The sequence below is a fragment of the Camelus dromedarius genome, chromosome 14 (genome assembly GCF_036321535.1).
Source record: "Camelus dromedarius isolate mCamDro1 chromosome 14, mCamDro1.pat, whole genome shotgun sequence".
Classification (NCBI taxonomy): Eukaryota; Metazoa; Chordata; class Mammalia; order Artiodactyla; family Camelidae; genus Camelus; species Camelus dromedarius.
The window spans coordinates 62,896,624-62,919,763 of NC_087449.1; the positions used below are offsets into that span (position 1 = coordinate 62,896,624).

General features: G+C 53.4%; 1 protein-coding gene across 1 annotated transcript in view; it reads right to left on the bottom strand.

Moving 5' to 3' along the window:
* Positions 1–3,098: 3,098 nt before the first annotated feature.
* TNFRSF8 (TNF receptor superfamily member 8) overlaps positions 3,099–23,140 on the bottom strand; it is a 49,902-nt gene continuing 29,860 nt past the window's right edge. Inside the window, exons 8-14 of the mRNA XM_031464081.2 lie at positions 21,786–21,879; positions 21,130–21,275; positions 19,579–19,680; positions 19,393–19,446; positions 12,190–12,215; positions 9,975–10,182; positions 3,099–6,301 (exon numbers count right to left, since the gene is read on the bottom strand). Coding sequence (XP_031319941.2) covers positions 6,057–6,301; positions 9,975–10,182; positions 12,190–12,215; positions 19,393–19,446; positions 19,579–19,680; positions 21,130–21,275; positions 21,786–21,879 — 875 coding nt within the window. The 3' untranslated portion in view covers positions 3,099–6,056. The remainder of the gene's footprint in view (positions 6,302–9,974; positions 10,183–12,189; positions 12,216–19,392; positions 19,447–19,578; positions 19,681–21,129; positions 21,276–21,785; positions 21,880–23,140) is intronic.

Below are 23,140 nucleotides of genomic sequence, written 5' to 3' on the forward strand. Positions count from 1 at the left end.
AAGAGATTCATGACATAGCAAGAGAGAACCAGGATCGTTAAGGTCAGTTACCAACCATTCAGCGTTTTGGAAAAATGGCGAACAACAACCTTGCCTATAATTATGGTCTCCGTGAAGCTGGGTGGCGAGGTATGTAAAGTGCTTTGGCATTGAGTAAATCCCCACAGACCGTTTCCCTGCCGCTCATGCAGGATGAGCTACAGAACTTTTGTGACCCAGAGGAAAATGAAAACGTGGGGCCCCTTGTTCAAAAATGATTATTCATTTTTCAGGCAGCGACAGCAGAGCATTTAACCAAGCACAGGTCCTTCTAAGTATGGAACCCTCTGGGACTGTACAGGCCACGTGCAAAGCTGTTCCCCTACAATATTCTTGTCTGATGATGGGAACTCCTTTGGTTCTTGCAACCTTCCTTACAAATAAGAACTCAACTCTCTTACTGCAGTTACTTTTATTAGAACACCAATTTTTTTAAAGGAAAAAAGAAAAGGAAGAATGAAAATGCACAAGCAATCTGCTCACTTGGACTAAAGAGTGGTTCCCAGCATCCCAGTCCCCACATCTAGCCAGCGCTATCTCCACCCTAGAGCTCCAAGCTGGGACCTTGGGCAGAGGTTTACCACCATGCGGTTGAGTTTTCCCATCTGTAAAATAGGGTGGCTTGTTCTTGATCTGTCTTTCTTCCAGGGATCTTGGGATGGGGCAGAGAGTCAAGTGCAAGGAGTTACTGAGAATGTGGCAGGCAGGACAATTGCACAGCACTCTGGCAGATTCTCTGTCCTGCTGTCCTCCCAGCCCTGTGTCTCCCCAACCTCAGAATCAGAACACCTTTAAGGAAAGCAGCTTCCAGAAATAAGACTGTGACTGGGTTAATTCTGTGTCCTTTCTGCCTGGTCACAGGAGGCAGAAAGCCACTTGATCTCAGGCAGGTTTACCTAGCCTCTTGCATCTGTCCCTGCCTCCCCATAAAAAGAGGAATAAAATTGGCCTCCTTCCTAAAGGAAACTTTGTTCAGAGGACATAATACCAGGCACTAATTCTGATGTAAACAACCCCAACCACAGAGGCAGCACGGCCGGCCAGGAGGGCTCAGTGGGGGAATTCTAAATCACAGAGTTCAACTCCAGCTCTGGTTCTTCCTGGCTGTGTGACAGTGGGTTGATTGCTTTACCTCTCTGAGCCTCAATTCATAAAAGGGAGCGCTGATACTCAGCCTATTTACCTCTCAGTTATTATTATGAAGCCCAAATATGTAAGGAATATAGAAAGGCAATCTTTAAAGCTCATGAAACGCTGCATATAATGTTATCATTTACTGAATAGGAAATATGCCCGTCTCCAGGCCAACCTCTACCTGTCTTACTGCTGAGCCTTACAACCATCTTGGAAGATAATTATTATGTCCATTTTGCAGATTAGGAAACCGAAGGTGAAAGCATTTGAGGGTTTGTCTTGAGGCCGTGTAGCTGAGAACTGCTTTGGGCTGGAGGTTGAACCCTGATGGGCCCATTCCTTCCCCTCCATCAGAAGCTGCAGTAATGAAATGGGATGCAGGCAGGTGCTGGAGGGCTAAGGAGAAAAGGGCAGATCTCGATGCTAAAAGGACGCACTCCCCACACCAAAACACAAACAAACGCCTCCAGCCTCCCCAGGATCTTTTAGTTTGGTTTTTACTCTCCTGGAAGACACCCAATGAAAGGGGAACCTGGACTGACTGCCTCCTCACCCCTGCGGTGACATCAGCCGGGGGCCCAGGGCTGCGATGTTAACCAGGAATATAGTCCTAGCTTTCTGCCCTTTCTGAGAAAACACACCCAATTGCCTCCTGGCTGCCAGCAACTGCTGCCTCTTTCCCTGACTTCCCTCTGAAGTAGGTTAAAACAAACTTCGCTGCCCCTGGGTTGCCTTTCACGCCCATTACTGAAAGAATACCAGGATGTTTATTGTTCTAATAGGAAGAAAATAGAGATAAACGTAGACTGATGTTCTTACAATATTTACAATAAAATCCAAGCGCCTTACAATGGTCCAGCAGGCCCTCCATGTGTAATCTGGCCCCGCTGGCCACCTTACTCACTTCCCTCTCTTGTCCGCCCTGATCACTATGTTTCTACCAGGCAACGAGCTTCCTGAACCTCAGGGCCGGGAGCATTCCCACCTCGGGGTCTTTGCCATTTCCTTGCCTTCTTGGGATGCTCACAGGTCCCCATCTCGCCCACCTGTCAAGTCACTCAGGTGGAGCGCAAAGGACACCTCCTCTAAGAAGCCGTCCCTGACCACCTGGCTAGAGTTGGCCCGCCCTCTGGACTCTGTGCCACAGTCCCCTGACTGGGGCTTCTCATAGCACAGAGCATGATCTGACTCAGGAAGGGCCTTGTTCACGGATCCAGTTAAGCAGTCCTGGGACAGGGGGCAGGAGCCCACGGGGGGCTCGCCAGCTTCTCCTTAGGCCCCTTCAAGGAGCTGCCCTAAAGCTTGTGCTAGTCTCACCCTGGCTTCCAGCCAAGGACATTGACACATTAAAGAGTTATTTCTCGGGCCCTGCCTGTGAATCCCTCCCTCCACCCATCCTGACCCCGGCATCTCCCACCCTGCACTTCTCCAGCTGTTATGCCTTAGAGGACACGGAAAATCAAGGAAGCGGGTGGAAGGAGAGAAGGCACCCAAGAACCTGTGGCCAGAGAGCCGCTTCTCATCTCTGCACAGGTTTTCATTTCTGTTCAGCCCAACAAATCAGGTCCCAGGGACCGTGGGACAGAGACGATGCAGGAGATGCCGTACGGGGTCTTTAGGCTCTCAAGGCTGGGGACGGATGGAGACGGAGAAGGATGCTCTGGAGATTCAGGCTCTTGTTCCATCTTAGGGACTGGCCCTGGCCTTAGAGATTCTAAAAACTAGCGTAGTTTACAATCTACAAGCCTGCCTTGGGAAACAATGGATTTTCTTTGAATGCAATAGCTCCTGTAGTGATACGGGAAAAATGAATGTGGGGCAAGAGGAGGGCTGTGTCCCAGGTCTCGGTTGAGCCCCTGGGACGTGCCCCACCAAGCGTGGGTCCTTGGCTTCGTGCAAGAAAGAATTCAAGAGCGAGCCGCAGCTGAGTAAAGGTAGATTTATTTAGAGAGATACATACTGCATAGAGTGCAGGCTGTTTCAGAAGGCGAGAGAAAGGCCACAAGGTTTGGGGGCTGGGTGCTCAGGTTAAAGTAAAAATAGGTACACATTCCACAGAGTGCGGGCCGTCTCTGAAGACGAGGGAGCCAGTGAGGCCACGAGGCATGGTGTTGCCAGTTTTTATGGGCTCAGTAGCTTCACATGCTAGCAAGTGGGAGGACTATCCCAACTACCCTGGGGAAGGGGCTGGGGTTCCCAGGAATTGGGCCACTGCCCACTCTTTGACCTTTTACGGTCAGCCTTGAAGCTGTCTTGGTGCCTGTGGGAGTGTCATTCACCATGTTAATATATTACAATAAGCGTATAATGAAACTCAAGGTTTACTGGGAGTCAAATCTCCCACTGTCTTGAGCCTCAAGACCTACTAGGGGTTGAATCTTCCACCAGTCTGGTATTAATTGCTGTGTCATTCCTTGAATGGCTGTACCCTGCCCCCTTCCCTCCTGTCTCAGTAGGACACTAGTCACTTACTGTCACTCCCCAACGGCAACTGTTCAGGAAAAGCGGTGTGCACATGTGGGCAGGTTCCTTACAGCCTGGGAACTGCTACCCTGGGCAGCAGGGGCCTTGTCTGTCTGCCCACCTGGACATCAGAACGGCCAGAGGTTAAGGAGAGGTTCCTCATCACTGGTCAGGGCAGGGGAATTTGCCCTGGCTTTCAGATCAATCACATGACAAGCAGTGGCTGGTTCAACAGCCAGGCTGACTAAGAGGTCTGGGCAGGGGCTGGAGTCCTGGGGGTGGGGTGGGTGAGGTCTGACTCTGGCCCTCAGTCTCCTTCCTCCACCCTCCAGGGGAGCCACAGTCAGAGGGGGCCCCAGGCTAGCTGCCTGTGGTGAGGAGCAGGCCCCAACCTGCCTCTGAGTTGTGGCCAGGTAGGCAGGCCGGCTCCTCCCAGCTCTGGCTGGTCGCCTGAGGTTCACATTTACCCCTCAGGCCTCTCCCTGACCTCTAAGGCTGGGGCATGCACGCTGCTACTTTGTGACTCCCTTTCCCCAAGCGGTGGGGCTGCTCCACCCAGCCCAGAGGGAGGAGGCCATGCAGAGACTCGGGATTCCTCCTGCCAATACCCACAGGCAGCCTCAGCACCAAACGCTTTATCCTGAGGACCCTCAAAGGGTGGGCCTGGGACCAGGCAGCAGGAGTTACACAAAGGGAGTGTCTCCATCCGGCAGTGGGATGGGCTGTCCCAGTAGATAGAGGGCTTCTAGTCTCCAGAGGCTGGCAGCCTAGAGGTGAAGGGGGATCCCCTATCCTGGGGGCAGAGCGATTGCTTGGACCCTTCTGTTCAGTGGTTCTCAGATACTCCCAATCTCAGGGAGAATTTCCTGAGCCTTATGATTGGTGTTTAAGGGACCTGATGAATTTTTAAAGGATCAAAGTTCTGTGAAGGTCCCTTGGCCGAAAGAATACTTCATTCCATTAACCACGTGTCAATATCCTCAAGTCACAGAGGACAGCCGAGCCCCTACACTGTCCTTGCCCAGGGCATTTTGGCAAATATGGTCCATCCCACATAAACTTCAGGTGCTGATGTAAACCGGCTCCCAGAGTGTCCAGCCTCTCTCCAACTTTCCCCAAAACATCTGAGTTGTTTCAGAAACTACCCTTGTGATTCCTGACCCAGCCTCAACTTCCTCCCGAGAGCAGTGGGCTGGTGAGGAAATGGCAGCTTTCTGGGGCCTGGCTTCCAGCGGGTAATTCCAGCAGCCTCTGGGCTGCCTGCAACTCCGTGCCCGAGACGTGTCATGGCCACTTATTTCCAAAGCCACTTGTTGACATGAGTCTGAAAGCCGAAGCGCAAAAGTCCTGCAGTCCAAATTGAACTGCTAAAGGCTTTCTTTTCTGGCAGACCGTCCACGTGAAACCATCCACATCCCAGTCATGGGGGCTGAGTGGTTGGAGCCAGAGGCAGGGCCTGGTGCCACCAGGATCTGTGCACATGGCTGACCTAGGGAGATCTTCATTGCCCAAGACAGAGGGCATGGTGCCCACAGGGCAAGCCAGGACCCAAGAAGAGCCCCTGGTTCCCCTTCTCCAAGAGGGCAGGAAGCCCCTAGGCAAAGCAGAGCAGGCCCTTCTCCGGGCAACAGCTGGCCGGGCAGGTCTCCGACCAGAGAGGGGCACCACTGCTGTTGAGGGTCTGCAGATATCTGGGTCCTGAGATGCCTCCTGCGGCAGGGACAGTGACGTGGTCCTCCGCCCTGGGCCCACCATGGAGGCTACAGAGCAGAGAACTGGCAGCCCCAGGAGGGTCCCAGCAGCCCGCGCAGGGCTGGAAGCCAGACTGGGGGCTCACGTCCGCACAAAGCAGTGCTGCAGCTGCGGCCAGGACGCGGCAGACGGACGACACCCCATCTCTTGACTTTCCTTTTGACTCAGGAGAAACAACCGCAGGCGCTGGCTCAGTGCCCACAGGGGCCACATTCACAGTAACTGGGGGCAGCTGGCGGGCATCACTCCTGAGGCCACGGCGACAGGAAGAGACACAGGGGTACGTGCCTCGCAGCCTCCCCTCCGCCCTGTGTGCGTGTGTCTGACACCCACGGTTCCAGGGCATCTCCTTGGCAGCAGCAGAAGGCAGGGGGCCCAGTTCCTGCCAACTGTCTGTTGCCCCGACAACCACTGCCATTCAGACACAGCCCCCTGGGTGTCTCTACTGCGCGGGCCCGGGCTCCCCTGGGGTCTGGGTCAGGGGGCAGCCGGGTGAGGATGCAGGTACAAACCACCAGAACCTCCTGCCTTGACAGGCTGGGCCTACTGCTGGATGCTGGAACCAGTTCAGGCCAGACGGGCCTCTGCCACCAGCTTGGTGCCCCCAGCACCACCCTGGCCTCCCAGAGGCACCCAGCTGCCTTCTCTGCCCCAGCCCAGGCCAAGCCTCATTTCCCAGAGTCGGTCGTGGGCAAGGGGTCTTCCTTTCCTTCCTCCTCCACTGAGAACATGACGTCCCCGCAGCTGCCCAGAGGTGGTTCTGTCTCCTGCTCGGGGTAGTGGGGGGCATAGTCCACTTCCAGACCCTCCTCAAACTCAGACCCCGCCGGCCCCACCAGGCCCTGGCCCTCGGGCACTTCGGTCTTCACCGTCCCCACGATCACGGTGTCAGCCTTCATGATGTAGATGTTTTCTGCAAGGCAGAAGGGTGGGGGAGGTGAGGAGACCAGAGCCCCAGCTGGATGGAAGCAAGGAGGCTGAGGAGGGGCCGAGTCCCAGCACCACCACTCCTGCTGTGTGACCTCAGGCAGATGACACAACCTCTCTGATACACAGTAAGCCTTGCCAACTTCACAGGTGTCCTGAGGCTCAAAGGAGATAAAACAGCTAGGAACTGTGTGCTGAGGAGTTAAGGAGCTGCCCACTTATTGTAATGTTCATGATTCTCTCTACCCTTCTGCAGGGCCGGGGCAGGGACAGAGAGAACAGCATCGGGAGAGAACTCGGGGAATGACACCAACACCAACAGCACCGGGGAGCACTCGGAGTTCAGCCTGTGCTGGACGCCGTTCCAGACACTTCCCACACGTTAGCTCCTGAATCCTCACATCACTTCTGCCAGGTAGATAGTCTGTTCTTATCCCCACTTACCGATAAAGAACCTGAAGCCCAGAGACGTTAAATGACCTGCCCAACGTCACCAGGTAGTTAGCAGAAATCCCCAAAGAAACTCCCACCCCACCCGGCCAGCCTCTCCACTCCTGTCCACGTGCCTAAGGCAGAAACCCGGGGCACACCTTGTCCCGGTGTGCCTGGGATGGTCCCGGTTTTAGTAGTGGAAGCTCCGCATCCCAGGATCTCTTCAGTCCAGGAAAACCCAGACAGTCGGTCACACCCTACAGAAACCACAGCCCTGCCCTGTTAATAGTCACCAGCAGCCGGTGATTTGGACAGGTTGCAGGGGCCAGTATATCTCGGTGTTTACTGCCAGTCTCCTGCCTGTGCCTGCGGGGCATGCAGGAGGACCGTTTGTACGTACTGCTTGGATGAGTACCCAGCCCAGCCCATCAGAGGCCTGATCCCCTGTGGTCCTCTGACACCTGCTGCCAGGCTTGAGGGAGCTAAGTCACCTGCCCAAGAAGCTGGGAAGTGGGGAGCCTGGCCTTCACCTGGGTCAGCTGATTCCAAACACCAGCAGCCCAGCGTCTGATGACCTTGGGCTCAGGGCAGAGTCCCAGCTCCCAGCAGCTCAGCCCTGGGTCTCTCTCCGGAGTCTGAATGGGGAAGCTCAAGAAGGAACTTAAGAACTAGGGTGGGGCAAGGAACTCAGGATCCCTGTACCCTCAACCCCATTGCATAATGCCAGCTCTTCTGTTTTGGTTTTTAATACCTCCAGGAAAGAGAGAAGTGTTCAAAACAGAAGTAAGGACTAGAGAGAGGGCTACCAGCTTGAAACTGTGGGCCGGGTGCCCCCCGACACCAAAAAAGAAAACAGGGACTCAGGCCCCACCACCCCTCCATCAAGGCCTGCAGGGCCCTTGACCAGAGGGTCTGGCAGAAGATGGGAGCCAGAGGTGGTGAGGGAGAGGGGACTCCAGGAGGTGAGAGAGAGCACAGAGGAGGCCAGACAGGGCTACAGGGGATGACAGACAGACAGATGGACAGAAGTAGGGTGTGAGAGAAGCGGAGTGAGTTTGTCCAGGAAGAAGAGGCCAAAGCTGGGGGCCAGACTCTCACCCCCTCAGAGTCCTCGGGTCCTGATTCCTGGGGCTCTGTCCCCCATCACAGGGCTACCTTCTCCCCATTTGGGAGGGGGAGGGCCTTCCAGAAGTTGCTTGGACTTCCTGCCCCATCCAGGGCTCCAGAATCCAAGAAAGTTGTCTTGGTGGGGAGGGGTCATGAAGGTGAGGGGAAGGGGCCCCCCCGCCTGGTGCCCAGGGCTAGGGGGTGAAGCATAACTGGAGTTTGGTCCCCTTGGGAGCTGGACAAAGGGCCGCTCCTCTGGGGAGGTGTCCGGAGGACGAAGGGCTCAGTCTCTTCAGTGTCCCAAGAGAAGCTTCAAGGCCTTCCCTCCCCACCACCTTGCTCACCAGCGAGGCTTAAGTACAGGCCACGCTGCCCAAGCCCGCCCTGGCCCACCTGGGAGCCTGGTGCCTCCCTCCCCCCTCCCCCCCAGACACTCCCAGGGCCACACCCCAGCACTTCCAGGCACTGCACTCAGCATGGACTCAAATGTTCAAATTAGGACTTCTTAGGAAATTGGTAGCAATGCCTTTGGCAGTATTTCCCAAAATACATTCTTTGCAAATAAACTTGCTGAAAGCTACAATTCCAAAAGTCTCAGTTTGATGGGACAGACTCTGCCCTGAAGAGTTCTATCCACCGACACCTACCCCAGAAATGTGGAAGACAAACACAGATGCCTCTCTGGTACTATCTCAGTGATGGTCAGCCCTCCAGAGAAGGCAGAGATGGAGTCACCAAGGCCCTGCCCCCTGGAGCTCACAGCCAGGTGAGGGGGGCGGGGGGAGGGCTACAGACACAATCACACTGCTGGGTCCTGAGGACTCTAGGTGGGAAGACCCGGGGTCTGGGGGAGCACAGAAGCGGGGCATCTCCTAGACAGGAGATGGAGAGGGCAGGGAAGGCTTCCTAGAGGAGGAGGCAAATAAGAAGGGTCCTCAAGACATCAGGAATTAACTAGTTTCAAAGGCGTGGGCTGTTTCAGGTGAGGAAGCAACTCCCACGGAGAAGCTTAGCTGTGAGAGAAGGCTCCGTGAATTAGGAGGCTGCCAGGGAACGGGAGGAGCAGACCTGTAGGGCTGGGAAGCAGGGGAGTCTGGTGGGGAGCAGGCAGCTTGTCACAGCCTTGAATGCCAGCATAAGAAGCCTGGAATTCATCCTGAAAGTAACAGGGACCCCCTGGAAGATTTCAAGCGGGGCTGTAATAGGGACAGGTCTGCATTTTGGGAGAAACACAGACTGTAGCAGGAAGGAGAAAAGTGGGAGAGGAGGCAGGGAGGCCCATGGGTCCCAGTTGGAGAGTGACTGTGGTTCGGGGGCGCGGGCCTCCGGGCCCCACAGCGGGGTGGTGGTGTGGACGAAGCAGGGCTTTCGGAGCCCGTCGACATGGGGGTGAGTCTCTGCTCTGCTACTTGGTAGCTGTAGCTGTATGACTGGGGAAAACCACCTCTCCCCTCTGACCTCTGTTTCCCCAATTGTAAAAAGGAGGGAAGGACGCCATCCTCAGAATGTGTCAAGAGGTGACATGCGCAGCGCCCCAGTGTGTCAGCCAAGCGGCAGCTCTGCTGTCCCTGGCATCTCCCTCCTGTTCCCCTCAGAGGGGCTCTTCATGGGGGCTGGAGTGGGGTTCACTGCCCCTCTAATAACAGCAGGCACCGGGCAGAGGGAGCCCCCAGCCACCAAGACAACTTAAGGTGCGTCACTTCACCAATTCTCACAGCGGCCCTGTGACATCAGAACTATTGCTATTCTAGGCGGAGGGTGTAGCTCAGTGGTAGAGCGCATACTTAGCATGCACGAGGTCCTGGGTTCCATCCCCAGTACCTCCATTAAAAGATACATGAATAAGTAAAATTAATTACCCCCCCTTACAAAAAAAAAACTTCTAAAAAACGACTGCTCTTCTTGTTTTATAGAAACATAAAGGAGGATGAAGATGCGGAGCCATCTGCATGACACCCCTGAGAATGGTTTAACTCCTTCACTAAAAGCATCTCCTACCTGTGGGGGCCGGTGGGGGAACCCACACCTATTCCTCGCTGGGCCTCCAGTCCCCAGGCCTCAGCGTCTATCTCCCCCTGCCCCCCGAGCACCCCCAGGATGCCTCAGACAGGCTGACTCACCGATCCTGTTGTTGGTACACTCCGTGGTCCCCCGGGGCTCAGGAAGGTCGGTGGGGGATGAAGGGCTGCTGGCCGGGCTGGCCTCCAGCAGCCGCAGGCTCTCCAGGCCAGCTGCCCCCACGGTGGGGCACATCTCTGCAGCTTGGGGGCTCAGCAACCCCAGCTCCTCTGTGCCCGGCTCTGCCACCGATATGCTCCTGATCAGCTGCTGTGGGCGCAGAGGAGATGGTGCTGAAGAAAGATGCCCAGCCTCCCCCAGGATCTGAATCGGGGAGCCCCTGTTTCTTCATCTTCATAGACCCCAGTGAGTCTCCCTCTGCTTTCAAGCCATCATATGAATACCCCGGACTTCTCAGTCTTGTAGCCTGATGACCCTGCATGTGGCGACCCCGTGAAGTCGTGTTGCTTTTAACTAGTGCTGAAGGATGGTGGCCAGCATCGCCGACCACATTGACCATGTGTGTGGCCCTTGCTGTACGTTAACCCTTACAACCACCGCCAACCTTACAACCAAGGTGGCTCATATCAGTACCTTCCCCATTCTACAGATCAGGAAACTGAGGCACAGAGGAGTCAAATAATTTGCCCAGGGTTAGTAAGCAAGTGTCCGGGAGCCAAACTCCGGAACGCCGGCATCTCACTCTGGAATTCATGCTCTTTAGCAACAGTCTCTGTGTCGGTGCCAGGCCCACCCCAACTCCCTGGCCCTGACCTCCTGGGACAGCAGTCTTTGATGACAACACTAATGTATTCTTAAAATAGCTATGTCTTCAGGAAAATGTTGGTTGGTTTCGTTTTTGAATTTCATAGGTAAGTGCCAAGGAGGAGTGGCCTCATGAAATGTTCTGATGTAAATACAATTTACCTCCAGCCTTCAAAATGGAATGAGTCTGAGTAATTCATAAAGTCTAGCTGTGTAATCCTGAATATTCTTTTAAAATAATTTGAAGTCCAAAAGACGGCATTTTTAAACCAGTTGCTGTTAATGCATTGGCTCGCGTGGCCACAGATACTTGATTACCGTATAAAACATTAAATACCTTTCTCATGAAATTTCTCGGTATTGTAACAGCAACTTGTGTGACCTAAGCCTCTTTGAATGCGATCTCCCATGATTTGAAACTGAACTCATATTGTGGCTCCATCTATTATGTTTAAAAATAAAGGATGGAAATGTTTCTCATGTGTGAATGTTTGAGTTAAAAGAAAGTAAAGGAAGAATTGATACGTGAAAGTAAAATGAGTGAACCATACACACCTGAGACCGGGAGGCATGGAGTGCTTTGTCCTGCATCCCCCCACCCAGCTGCAGAGGGTGGTGCCCCGGCTACCCGCCCCCACCCCCCCACCCATCCTCACAGCCCCTGGGAGGCTGGCACACACCAGGGCACCAGGAAAAGCCCAGTGAGGACCTGGTATATGCACACCGCCCTGGGTGGTCACAGGATCAGCAAAGCCCCCCAAACCCCCCGCCACCCAGTGCAGCGCCTGCGCACAGCGAGTGCTTCATAAAAGGTCCATGAAGATGCTCTTACTAGGAGGCAGCTCAGGGTAACAGTTCAGAGCACTGGCTTTGGAGTCACACAAACCAGGGCTCAAATCCTAGTTGATCTACTTTCCAACTGTGGGACCACCTTTCCTGTCTGGGCCTCTGTTTCCACTGTAATACAACGGGAAACCAGTACTGAACTCTGTGCATTGTAAGGACTACCCGGGATAACTTCGAGAAAGCACAAAGCCGGGTGCCGAGGGCTCCATTCGTGATAGCTGAAGTTGCAAAAGTTGGTGCTACTGACCTAACATCCCAGCTTTGAGGATGAGATGCCTGGGGGAGGGGAGGAGAAAGGGAAAAATAAACGCAGCCTTTCCCAGACCACACCTGGCACCCAAGCAGCCAGAACCAAGTCCACGGTCTGGCAGGCCCTTCTGGAAGTCCCCGGCGGGCTGAGCCAGGAGCCGAGGCTGCTGTGCGTGCAGATGGGGCTCCCTTTCTCGGACAGGGCCTGGCCAAGGCCCCGCTGTGCTCAGGGCTCCCGCTGTGCTCAGGGCTCCCTCTGTGGGGCAGACTTGCCTGAACTTGAAGGGGGAGCTCGCACCTGGGGCCTGTGGGAGGGGACGGAGCTACCCGGTTGCTCTCAGAACCAGCAGATCTGCTGGGAACGGAGTCAGATTTAGGGGCACAAAGCTGGGGTGGGGGCAAGGGGGTACTACTTACTGCAGGGTTCCTCCCGGGCCTGGAATCTGCAAGAAGAAAAAGAGCCGTGACTTCACCAAGGGGGGTCTGTCAGCTGCCTGGCCTGCCCAGTGCCTCCGCCCCTGGGTGGTAACTGGCGCTTGTCAGGTCCTCAGTCTGGAGAACAGCGGATGGGTTTCAGGGCCAGCGCCCATCCCCCGGACCTAGGGCACAGGCGCTCACTTCCCAGCAGCGTTCAGAGAACTGGGGAACCACCTCTCTCCCAGCCACTAAGCCCATCAGCCCAGGGACCCCCGCCCAGCACACCCACCGCTACCCACACACAGCAGTGGTTCCGAAGGGGCGCTCACCCCAGCTGGAGCCGAAGAGGCTTCCACTGGGTCAGCAGTTGGTCCCTGGCTGCTGCCACCACCTGGTGACTGCCAGGGGCTGGAGAGGCCAGAACTCCCCAGAGCACTGTGTGAAACTCACAGCGAGGACCCCAGGGCAGGGTGATAGAGAGCCGGTGATGGGTCCTGAGGACATTTTCTAAGCCCCGCGTCGGATATGCCTGAACCCACCCCTTCTGGCTCAGACCAATGAGGGTTCAATTTTCTATCATGTGTCCCTGAAAGAGCCCAGGCGACCAGCCTGCTCACTGGTCATCCCAACCCCTGCAATCCTACCCTTTGGAGGGCTCGAGACGCAACGATCCTTAGAGCACAACCGAGATCCTCTCATCCCAAACTCCACCCTCCACTCCAACTTTCCTCTCATATCAAACAGGGCGCCAGGTCATGGCCAAGCGAATGTTGACAGTTAACCACGGCCCGATGGCCACCCAGGAAAGCTGGAGGTGGTGCGCAGGCACCTGTCTATGCCAGGGCAAGCCAGCTCCCAAGCGCTGAGCGTCCTCTGGGTAGGCACAGCCTCTACGGCTCCCCAGGAGCCCACCTGAGGAGACCCGGCTTTCGCTGCTGTTCCGTGCACAGACCTAACCAGAGAAATCCGCTACGAAGAGGCCAGGATGCCAGCTAAGTTGTCCCCGGAACGCAAGAGTGATCTCAGCTGCTCATCCCTGAGTCCTAGCTGAACCACTCACTGGAGGCCAACCAACCATGATGACACAAACAAGCCTGGCCGTCCGAACCTGTTGTGTGGGCACTAGGTCTGGCTGGGGGACACTCTCACCTGTACCTTGTAAACAACCATCAGCAGGTGAAGTGTCTAAAGGGGAAATGGACCAGAATAATGGTCAAAAGAAGCACATGTGTAAAATGACACAATTCTTGACTCTTGATTTAACAAATCTGGTCACTGCTGCTCCCAGCAAAGCAGTCACCTTGGGAGACCGTGGCTCCTCCCACGACGTGGCCACTGTCCACTGCCCAAGCTGCCACTCTGAGAAACAGTCTCTGGCTGGAGGCACATTCTTTTAAATGATGTCAGTGAAGCCAAATCTTCACCCCTTGAGAGTGAATTTTCAGTTTTGCAAACAGCCAACGGTGATTTGGCAGCAAGTCATTGACAGGGAAGGGGCGGGCGTGTATGTGACAAAGTAACAAGTCAGCATAAATAAAAATGATAAAATGCAGGCTTGGAGAGGACTTGGGTAAACAGGAATGCAGCTGTTCGTGCCCTGTGAACCGGTTCCCTCTTTCTCAAGAGCCATCTGGCAGTGGAAGCCTCACACACTTTGACCCAGTAATCCCTCTTCAGGGACACACCCTCAGGAAATAACTGGAAAGAAAGCCATCAGCCTGCCCCAGCGGTGGTTTATAATCACCAACAAAACTGGAAACAAGCCAGAAGCCAAACAATGAAGCAGCTCCCTAGTCCTGCAGCAGGGCCCCCCCCGCATTGAGACCCCCATACGACATGCCTTCACCTTTCCCAGCTTAGTCCTCTCAGGGACAGATCATGCCAACTTTGGAGGGTCTTTATGAAGATTAAATGAGATCTCAAAAGAGAAGTTGCCTCGTGATCAGTCACCTTGAGAGGACACAACCCTGATACGTTGTGATGAAGATGACACTGAACCTGTGTGGTCTTCCTCCCCAAAACCCATGACTCTGATCTAATCAGGAGGAAAATTTCAGGCAAATTCCAACAGAGGGGCTCCTACACCGTAGCTGACCAGTACTCCTCAAAACCTCCAAGGTCATCAAAAGCAAAGAAAGCCAGAAACTGTCACAGGCCAGAGGAGCTTAAGAAGACATGACAGTCAAATGAAATGTGGTGCCTCCAAAGAAGACATCCAGATGGCCAACAGGCACATGAAAAGATGCTCAGTATTGCTAATTATTAGAGAAACACAAATCAAAACTACAGTGAGGTATCAACTCACACCAGTCAGAATGGCCATCATTAAAAAGTCTACAAATAATAAATGCTGGAGAGGGTGTGGAGAAAAAAGGAACCCTCCTACACTGTTGGTGGGAATGTAGTTTGGTGCAGTCATTGTGGAGGACAGTATGGAGGTTCCTTAAGAAACTAAAAATAGAATTACCATATAATCCAGCAATCCCACCCCTAGGCATATATCTGGAGAAAACTGTAATTCCTAGAGATTATCATATTAAGTGAAGTCAGACAGAGAAAGACAAATATCATATGATATCACTTATATGTGGAATCTTAAAAAAAATGATACAAATTCTATTTACAAGCCAAAAACAGACTCACAGACATAGAAAACAAACTATGGTTACCAAAGGGGAAAGGGCGGGGAGGGATAAATAAAGGGTTGGGGATTAACAGACACACGTTACTACATATAAAATAGATAAACAACAAGGACCTACTGTACAGCACAGGGAACTATATCCAATTTCTTGTAATAGTATAATGGAAAACAATCTGAAAAGAAAAAATATATATGCACGTATATGTATAACTCAATCAGTTTGGTGTTAGCTGAAACGAACATTGTAAATCAACTACACTTCAATAAAATTTTTTTAAAAAATAAAATAAAGACTTTTAAAAAAAATGTCATGTGGTGTCCTGGGTGGGCAGTGAAAGGATACTAGGCAAAACTAAGTAAGTCTGAATAGAGTATGGGCTTCAGATGATAGCAATGCATCAACATGGGCTCATTTACTGTGACAAACCTACTGCACTAATGTGAGATGTCCCCAGTAAAGGAAACTGGGTGTGGGCTGTACAGAAACTCTCTGTACTAGCCCCTCAAATTTTCCGTAAGTCTAAAACTTTTCTTAAAAATTGAAGTCTATGTAGATTTTTTAAAATTATTATATAGAAGTTGTAAAACCTCTAACAAAAAGAATATGAAAAGCATTATATATGTATAACTGAATCAGTGTGCTGTACACCAGAAACTAACACAACATTGTAAATCAACTATACTTCAGTTTGAAAAAAAATTAAAATAATTGTTTAAAAATATGCAAAAGGGAAGATGCCCAGGGGCTGCCTAGCACATAGAGGGCTTCCGGATGTCCCTGTGGCTTGACCTTCCATCACATCGAATAGAAGGTCTGCCTTCGATATTGACTCTTGGAAACAAGCAGAAGGAAACATCGAGGTAAAAAGGCAGAATCTGGAAGGTACCGACATCTGCCTGCAGCCGTGCTCCCACCCGCGTGTGGACTTTGATAAAGATGCAGAGTAAATCGTGCCAAGAACAGAGGTCAGATTTCGTAACTGCTCTTCCCCTAAAAATGTTGCTTCAGCCTACTGTCTTCATGTATTGTTTCCCTTGCTTTCTGGAATAATAATGAGCTTCTCATTAACACGTCTAGCAGCCCAGGGCACAAGTCCAGGGACACACTGGGCATCGGTGCCCCTGCCCCCAGAAGGAGTGCCTGGTGTCCCAGGGCTGCTCTGAAGGCCGCTAAAGCCCAGCACGTGGGTTCTGACACCCGAGGTATCCATCCCTTCCATCCCCACTGCTCTCCCCTTTCCATCCCATCCCCTCTCTGGCCCTGGGGTCCAGCTGCTGTGGGAAGCAGAACAGACCCAAGGAAGGGGTCTGACACAAAGGCTCAGCCAGACATGGGCAACAGGCAACACCCCTAGATGCAAAGCCAGGACAGGGCAGGGAAAGTGCGGGCTAAGCTGGGAACATCGTGGAGGAAGAGGTGCTCCAAACACAGAAGGATGGGGACAAAAGGCCACGGGAGCCAGCTTGAAGGGGCCCCCACTGGCCTAAGCTGGGACGATTTGAACATCAAATTAAATAATGATGGCAGTAGAGTAAGAGAGGAATCTGTGGTCCAGACGGATATAAACATGGAAATGAAGAAAAGTTTGACGAGGCTTCAGTTATTCAGAGCCTCAAAGGACCTCCCTTCAAAATACTTCACAATGACCGAGGAGGAAAGAGGGCTTCATGGGGGAGAAGCCTGGCAGACACCACCCTAATCACGTGCTTGCGGTGAACACACGGAGGAAGGGACAAAAGGAGACCTGGTGGGGGGACCCACACGGAGAGCTGGGCGTCACGCCTGGCAACTTCCTGCCAGAGATGCACCACCTGAATCCAGGGGTGAGGAAGACGTCAAGCAAACCAACCCAAGGTCAGGGGCAGCCACCGAATCACTGGCAGAATCTTTCAAAGTGACAAGATCATGACTGTGAAAGAAAAGCCTGCAGAACTGCCCCCGATTAGAGGAGACCGGGGACACTGAGGCCAAAGGCAGCACAAGACCCTGAACGGCATTCTTTTGCATAAAGAATGTTATTGGGATAAACAAAGAAACTTGAGTGGAGTCGGAGAATTCGTTGGTGGCAAAGGCATCAGTGTGAACTCTCCGATTTTGACGATTTTACTACAAGTAGTCGTGTGAAATACACACGTAAGTATTCAGGGATGAGAAGGCATTAAGTCAGTAACTTACTCTCAAATGGTTCAGGCAAAATAAGTTTTTGGTACTGTCCTTGAGACTTTTCCAGACATTTGAAATTGTTTCAAAACAAAGAAAAAAGATTTTTTCCAGCGTAAACCTGTCTGAAGTAACAAATGAAGTCATGATCATAGTGTCCTTTAAAATGAGGGGTTAAAAGAATTTCAGTCAGTGTTTCTCAACCACAAGCGACTTACCCCCATGAGGGGACATTTTGCAATATCTGGAGATATTTTGGGCTGTCACAGATGGGAGGTGCCCCTAGTATCTGGTGGGTCTAGGGACCAGGAAAACTGCCTGGCATCCTGTAACGCATAGGACTGTCTCCACATCAAAGAATTACTTCATCCAGATGTCACTAGTGCTGAGAATGAGAGACCCTTTATGCAAAACTGTCACTACCAACAAAATCCCTGCTAATTAACCAAGTGGCCTTAAACAAATTCCTTCATCTTCCTGTGCCTCTGGTTTCTCATCTGTGAAATGGGGATTCCACAAGGCCGCTGGGAGGAAGATGAGAACACATAGGTGCTTTGGAGACGCCTGCCAAAGAGGACACATGCCACAAAGTCAAATCGATTCAGAGATGGGGGTGAGCATCAGATGGGCACCTGCCCAGATGGCTGATGCGCTGCTCACAGACCCGGCGGTCCCCCAGCGCTGGAGCTCCGGGACTCGGAGGACTGGGATGCACATTTCTGTCCTGCTCGCCTTTAGTCCTTCCAGCAACTGGTGCTGGTCTGAAAGCTCAGCAGGGCAGTTCTTCTACCAGCCCAGCGCTGCTAGGAAGTGCCCAATGGGTACATGAAGGAGTGGACAGATATTAGCGCTCCTGCACGCATCCAGCACCCACTGCAGCCACCCTGCTCTGTCCGTCCACATCCTGCGCCCTGCGCCGCCACCTCCTTCCCTCTCAGGCCTGGGAACCAGACCCCCACCCCACCCCCCACCGGAAGCCAGAGGGCCAGCAATGGCCCCAAATAGGGCGGCCGCCACTGAGCCCTGGGGCTTAGTTCTTGGTAGGTCTGGCTTCTTAAGGGAAGGTGCCTTTTGTCTTTCTTTCCCTCTCTCTCTCTTTTTTTTTTTTTTTTTTTGGTATGACAAAACTGCTATCACGGAGGTTTGAAGAAAAAAAATAAACTGACAGCAATGGAAACTCGAATACTAGAAAAATGTCAAGAAAGCAAACACGGGTTTCAGTGAGACACTAAGCCTGACAGCTCACGGAAAAAGGCTTGAAACTGTCAAAACACAAAAACCCCCCTTGTGAAGGGAACACAAGCACCTGCTTGTGAAACTCATCAAATCCAAAACATGCCTCATGGGCTGTGTCTGGGGGCCCAAGTAGAAGCCAGGCTACGGCAAAGCTCTCCACAGGCCCAGGGGAGACAGGGGTGAGGTCTGAGTTGACCACTGGGCTCCAGGGTGGGCACTGGGTGGTTGACAACCCTTGGAGGGAGGAAGAGATTAGGGATGGGACTGGGCCCCTACAAACAAGACCCACCATCTAAGGACCAGTGCCTGAGTCTGGCGGTGGCACTGACGGGCCATGTGGCCCCGGGTCTTGTCTGTGCCTTACAGACCAAAGAGCATCACCTGCCTCCCCTGAGGCTCCTGGATCTGAAGCCAGAAAGGGAAGCTCAGACCATTTGTGTTTGCTCGCTCCCCTGTGGCCAGGGCCCCATACACAGTAGGTGCTCAATCAATGCTTGTGGCAAGCTGAGGAAGACCCTGCCCTGCCTTGAAAGAAGCCGCACAGGGGAGAGAAGACACTTGGCACAAAATGCTGAGGTGAGAGCTGGAAGAGACCAGTTGCCTGGATGGGTGGGGCATGGAGGGCTGCCTGGAAGAGTCGGCCTGGAGGCTGGGCAGTGATCAGAGAGAGGAGTTCAGAACAACGTAGAACTCAAGGCCTGGGATTCCTGGTGGGGGAAAAGGCCCCAGACATGGGCCGCCTGTCAGCAAACAGCAGCCACCATACACTGAGCACTGACCGGGTGCAGGCACCCCACGCAGCGCTCAGAGGCCCTTTCTCCGTGGATCCACGTGCCCACCCTCTGAATGAGGCCACGCTGTCCCCGTTTTACAAAGGAAGAAACTGAGACACAGAGGAACTAAGTAACTCACCCAAGGTCACGTGGGAGTGGGAGGAAGGGAAGGCATTCAGGAGAGAACAAGGTGGATTTTTCAACCTTCCAGCCAGCATCTGGCCAGCGCTCAAAGGGCATGCCCCGCCGTTTCCACTCACAGGACATTCCCTTCACAGATGAGGTTGTACAGAAGGAAGGAGCAGCTTGTGGGAACCCAGAGAGAGGGATCCCCAAGGAGCTCTGAAACCACGGTCCGGAGCTGCCCCTCTGGCCCTCCGGACACTCACCTGCAGGCTCCAGCTTGGGCTGGAAGGTCTGGACGGAGTAGCACAGGTGGAGCTCTGAAACGACAGCGGGAGGAGGGCTGGGGTGCCAGCTCGGAGAGCCTCAGCGGCCAGGGCAGGAGAGGCCCCCAGCCAGGCTGGCACAGAGCACCCTGCCCTTCCCAGAGCCCAAAGGACACGTGCACTCACTTTGCCGAATCCACTTCCTGCAGGCTTTCCAGTGGCACAGGAGGAAGGAGCCGGAGCTGATGACCACCACCAGCGTCAAGGTCACCCAGAAGAGCACGGGTCCTGGAACACAGAGGCGGCCCTGCCCTCTCGTCCTCACACTCGTGGCCCCCAAGTGTACATCCTGGCGGGGATCTGAGGCCCTCCTGCAACCACACAGGACAGCCCCAGCCCAGACTACTGCCTCCTCCTCCTGGGCACAGACTCCACGGTGGCTGCCAGGACCTGGGCCTTTCCCAAGCCAGGGCAGAAACCCAGACCCTACCCATCTGGCCCAGCCCTTACCCACCTGTCCTTCCTCACCTGGCTCTAGGAAGCTCATCTGGGGGGCTAAATAGTTGAAGAAAAAGCAAACTATTTTGAGAGGGTGAGAAACTGAGAAGTCAAGGAGCCAGAATGAAGAAGGAATAGAGGTCCAAAACAATGACAGCTGGGGACTCAGGGAGAGGGCCTGCGTGGTGCACCTCCCCAGGTAGCTGGCGGGCAGAGCAGCTCGGAGGGTGATGCTGTGAGCCTGGCAACACTCCCAGCCTCCCCTCTAGACTGGAAGCTCCCTGAGGGCAGGCACAGTGTCTACTCTACACACAAGCACACTCAGCAGGTGTTCCCTGAATGGGTGAATCAACAGCCCCACGATAGACAATAGACACCATTACTTTCTCCGTTTTACAAATGAGGGAACCTGAAGTTCACACAGGTTAACACACCCGAGGTCACCCTGAGGATAAGAATCGCAGGTCAGTTCAGCCCAGGCCAGGGGCACCCCAGAGCCCATGCCCTTAGCCGCTACCTGGGTATATTTCTTTACATCTTAGTACTTAACTTGCCTCTTTTTTCCCCCACTTTGTCACTTGTGAAAATCAATACGTATCTATTATTTTTAAAGTCCATTTTCAGACTTTAAAAAGGTAGTAAGTGCCAGGTAAGTGCTTCTCAAACACTCATGCTCATATGACTTTCCTGGAGACAGTGCTAAAATGCAGATTTTGATTCTTCAGGCTCCGATGGGGCCGGTAATTTGCATTTCCAGTAAGTTACTGAGTCTGGCAAGTCCAGGACCACTTTGAGAACTGCTGGCCTGAAACCTACCGCCATCTAGTGTCCAATACTAGATCTGCAAGTCCTAAAACTCAAGGCCCTCAGAGTGAACGTCCAACGGGAGCCGCTGATGAGCTAGCTGCGTCCTACGCTGCCTGTGCCCTGTGTGGTCTGCGCTGTTGCACCTTTACAGGTGAGAAACCAGAGGCTCCAAGGAAGTAAGCCGCTCGTCAAGGTCATAAAGTCATTCACCAAATATTTTCTGAGTAGCAGTTACGGGCTGCGGGGATGAAGCTGTGAATGAAATCCCCGCTCACAAGTGACAGAGCCACAGTCCCAGACCCAGAAGCCGGGCACCGGGGTTCAACTTTGGTTCCCCACACCCCCCACCAAGTGGATACCACTGCCCAGTGAGATGCCAGCCTCCTTGCGGCCCCCTGGGAGGAAGGCCCTGCTTCATGGGACTATCATTACCTGAAACCAGAGTGGGCTTCCCTGTGGAGGAGAAGGAGATGGGCGCACTGGTTGACATGGAGGCGTCCCCCCAGGCGTGGGTTACGCCCCCTCCATGCTCCCTACCCGTCAGGGAGTCCACCAGGGAGATCAGGGAGGGGTCGGTGCTGCAGGGAAAGAAGCCAGAAGTAAGACAGACTATCAATCGATTCATCGAAATTGATTGAGATGGAAAAAAGGCAGTGGGCGTGGGGTGGGGGAGGGTGTAGCTCGTGGTAGACTGGGCGCTTAAGATGCAAAGGTCCTGGGTTCAATCCCCAGGACCTCCGTTAAATAAATAAATAAAAGCTAATTACCTCCCCCACAAAAAAAGAAAAGAAAAAGGAAGAGGGCAGTGTGTGCTTGGAAAGCATTCCCTTTCTATAGGGATTGTGGAGACGAGGCCTGAGTCCCAGTTCCTCTGCCTACTGTCTGTGCCAGGCACTTTGAGGGCAGGGACTGGGTTTCTAGGCCTCCTGGCCTTCCATGGTGCCAGCGCAGAGGCTTACATTCTCCAAAATGACTCATGGGCTAGTCCCAGAGATCCGGCTGAGGCCCCACCTCCATCCCCAGCCGGCTGCCCCCAGGCATCCCCTGGGCACTGGCAGGCCAAATGGAGAGAAGGGGCCGGGAGTCACCTGGCAGGGGCCCCGCTGTCCTCTGGGTTGGAGCTGCAGTCAGGGTAGGTCCCCGGGGGAGGTAGCTCGTAGGTGGTGTCCCCCTCAGCCATACCTGCAGAGAGTGGGTTAGAATCAGTGCCAAGGAGCCCAACCCATGGGGATTGGTGACTTCCAGGAAGGCAGCACGGTGGGGCCTGAAGGACACTGCAGGTTTGTGTCCTGGCTCTGTCTCCCCGCTTCCTCTCTCCCTCCCTCCTCCCTTCCCTCCATGCAACAACTCTTTCCTGAGCACCTACTATGCACCAGACTGTGCTGGGAGCTGGGATAGAGCAGTGAGCAAACAGACAAGATCCCCACCGCCAGAGCTCAGAGGCGCAGGCACGTGGGGCCCCTGTAAGGGTGGGCTTGACCTTGTCGGACCAGAGAAGCTCCTCTGAGGAGGGGGTTGCTGGGACGTAAGTGGCTGTAGGGGTTTCTAAGTAGAGGAAATAGAAGGTGGAGAGGCCCAGAGGTGGGGGAGGGAGGAGGTTGATCATAGCAGCATCCTTCATAGTCGACCCAAATGTCCATCTGCTGGTAAACAGATAAATAAATAAAATGCAGTATCTGCACACTGGAGTATTCTTTGGCAATAAAAGAAATGAAGTCCTGATACAGCTGCGGCATGGACGAACCTCAGAAGTGTTATGCTCAGTGAAAGAAGCCGGACACAGAAGGATGCATATTCTAGAAATGTCCCCAGATGCTAATGTAGAGGAACAGAGAGTGGATTAGTGGTTGTCCATGGGGTTGACTGATACCAGGTTTCTCACATGGTGGTGACAGTCACACAACTTTGTAGATTTCTTTAAAATCATCAAACTATACACTTAAATCTACCAGATTTTAAGGTATGTAAACTATACCTCAACAAGGCTGCTTTTAAACATTGGCTCTTTCTCCCCAAAGTGGTGGTTTTCATTAGCAACGAGATGGGATGGATGCGGCAGACGGCACGTTGGTCCAGACTCCCCATCTTGCCCCATGTCCACGGCCCCATCTATTGCCTGGTGACCCTGCAGCTTCTGCAGGTCGAGGCAGGTGTCTGTGTGTCCCCCCTCCACCCACCCGCATCAGTGCCTGAACTTGGCCGGGTGACTCGTCTGGCCAGTGGAACGAGAGAGAAGCAGGGTGTGCCCATTCCCAGACTGAGCCTTAAAAAGTGTCTGCTCTCCACTGCCCTCTTTCTGCACTCCCGCAGTTACCATAAGCAGACTGTGCGGGGGTTGGGCAGGCAGCTCCCACCAGTCCCAGAATTACGAATGGAGCAAACCCAAACCAAACGTCAGAGCCCAGCAAGACCGCAGAGCCACGCAGCTGACCCACGGAGTGAA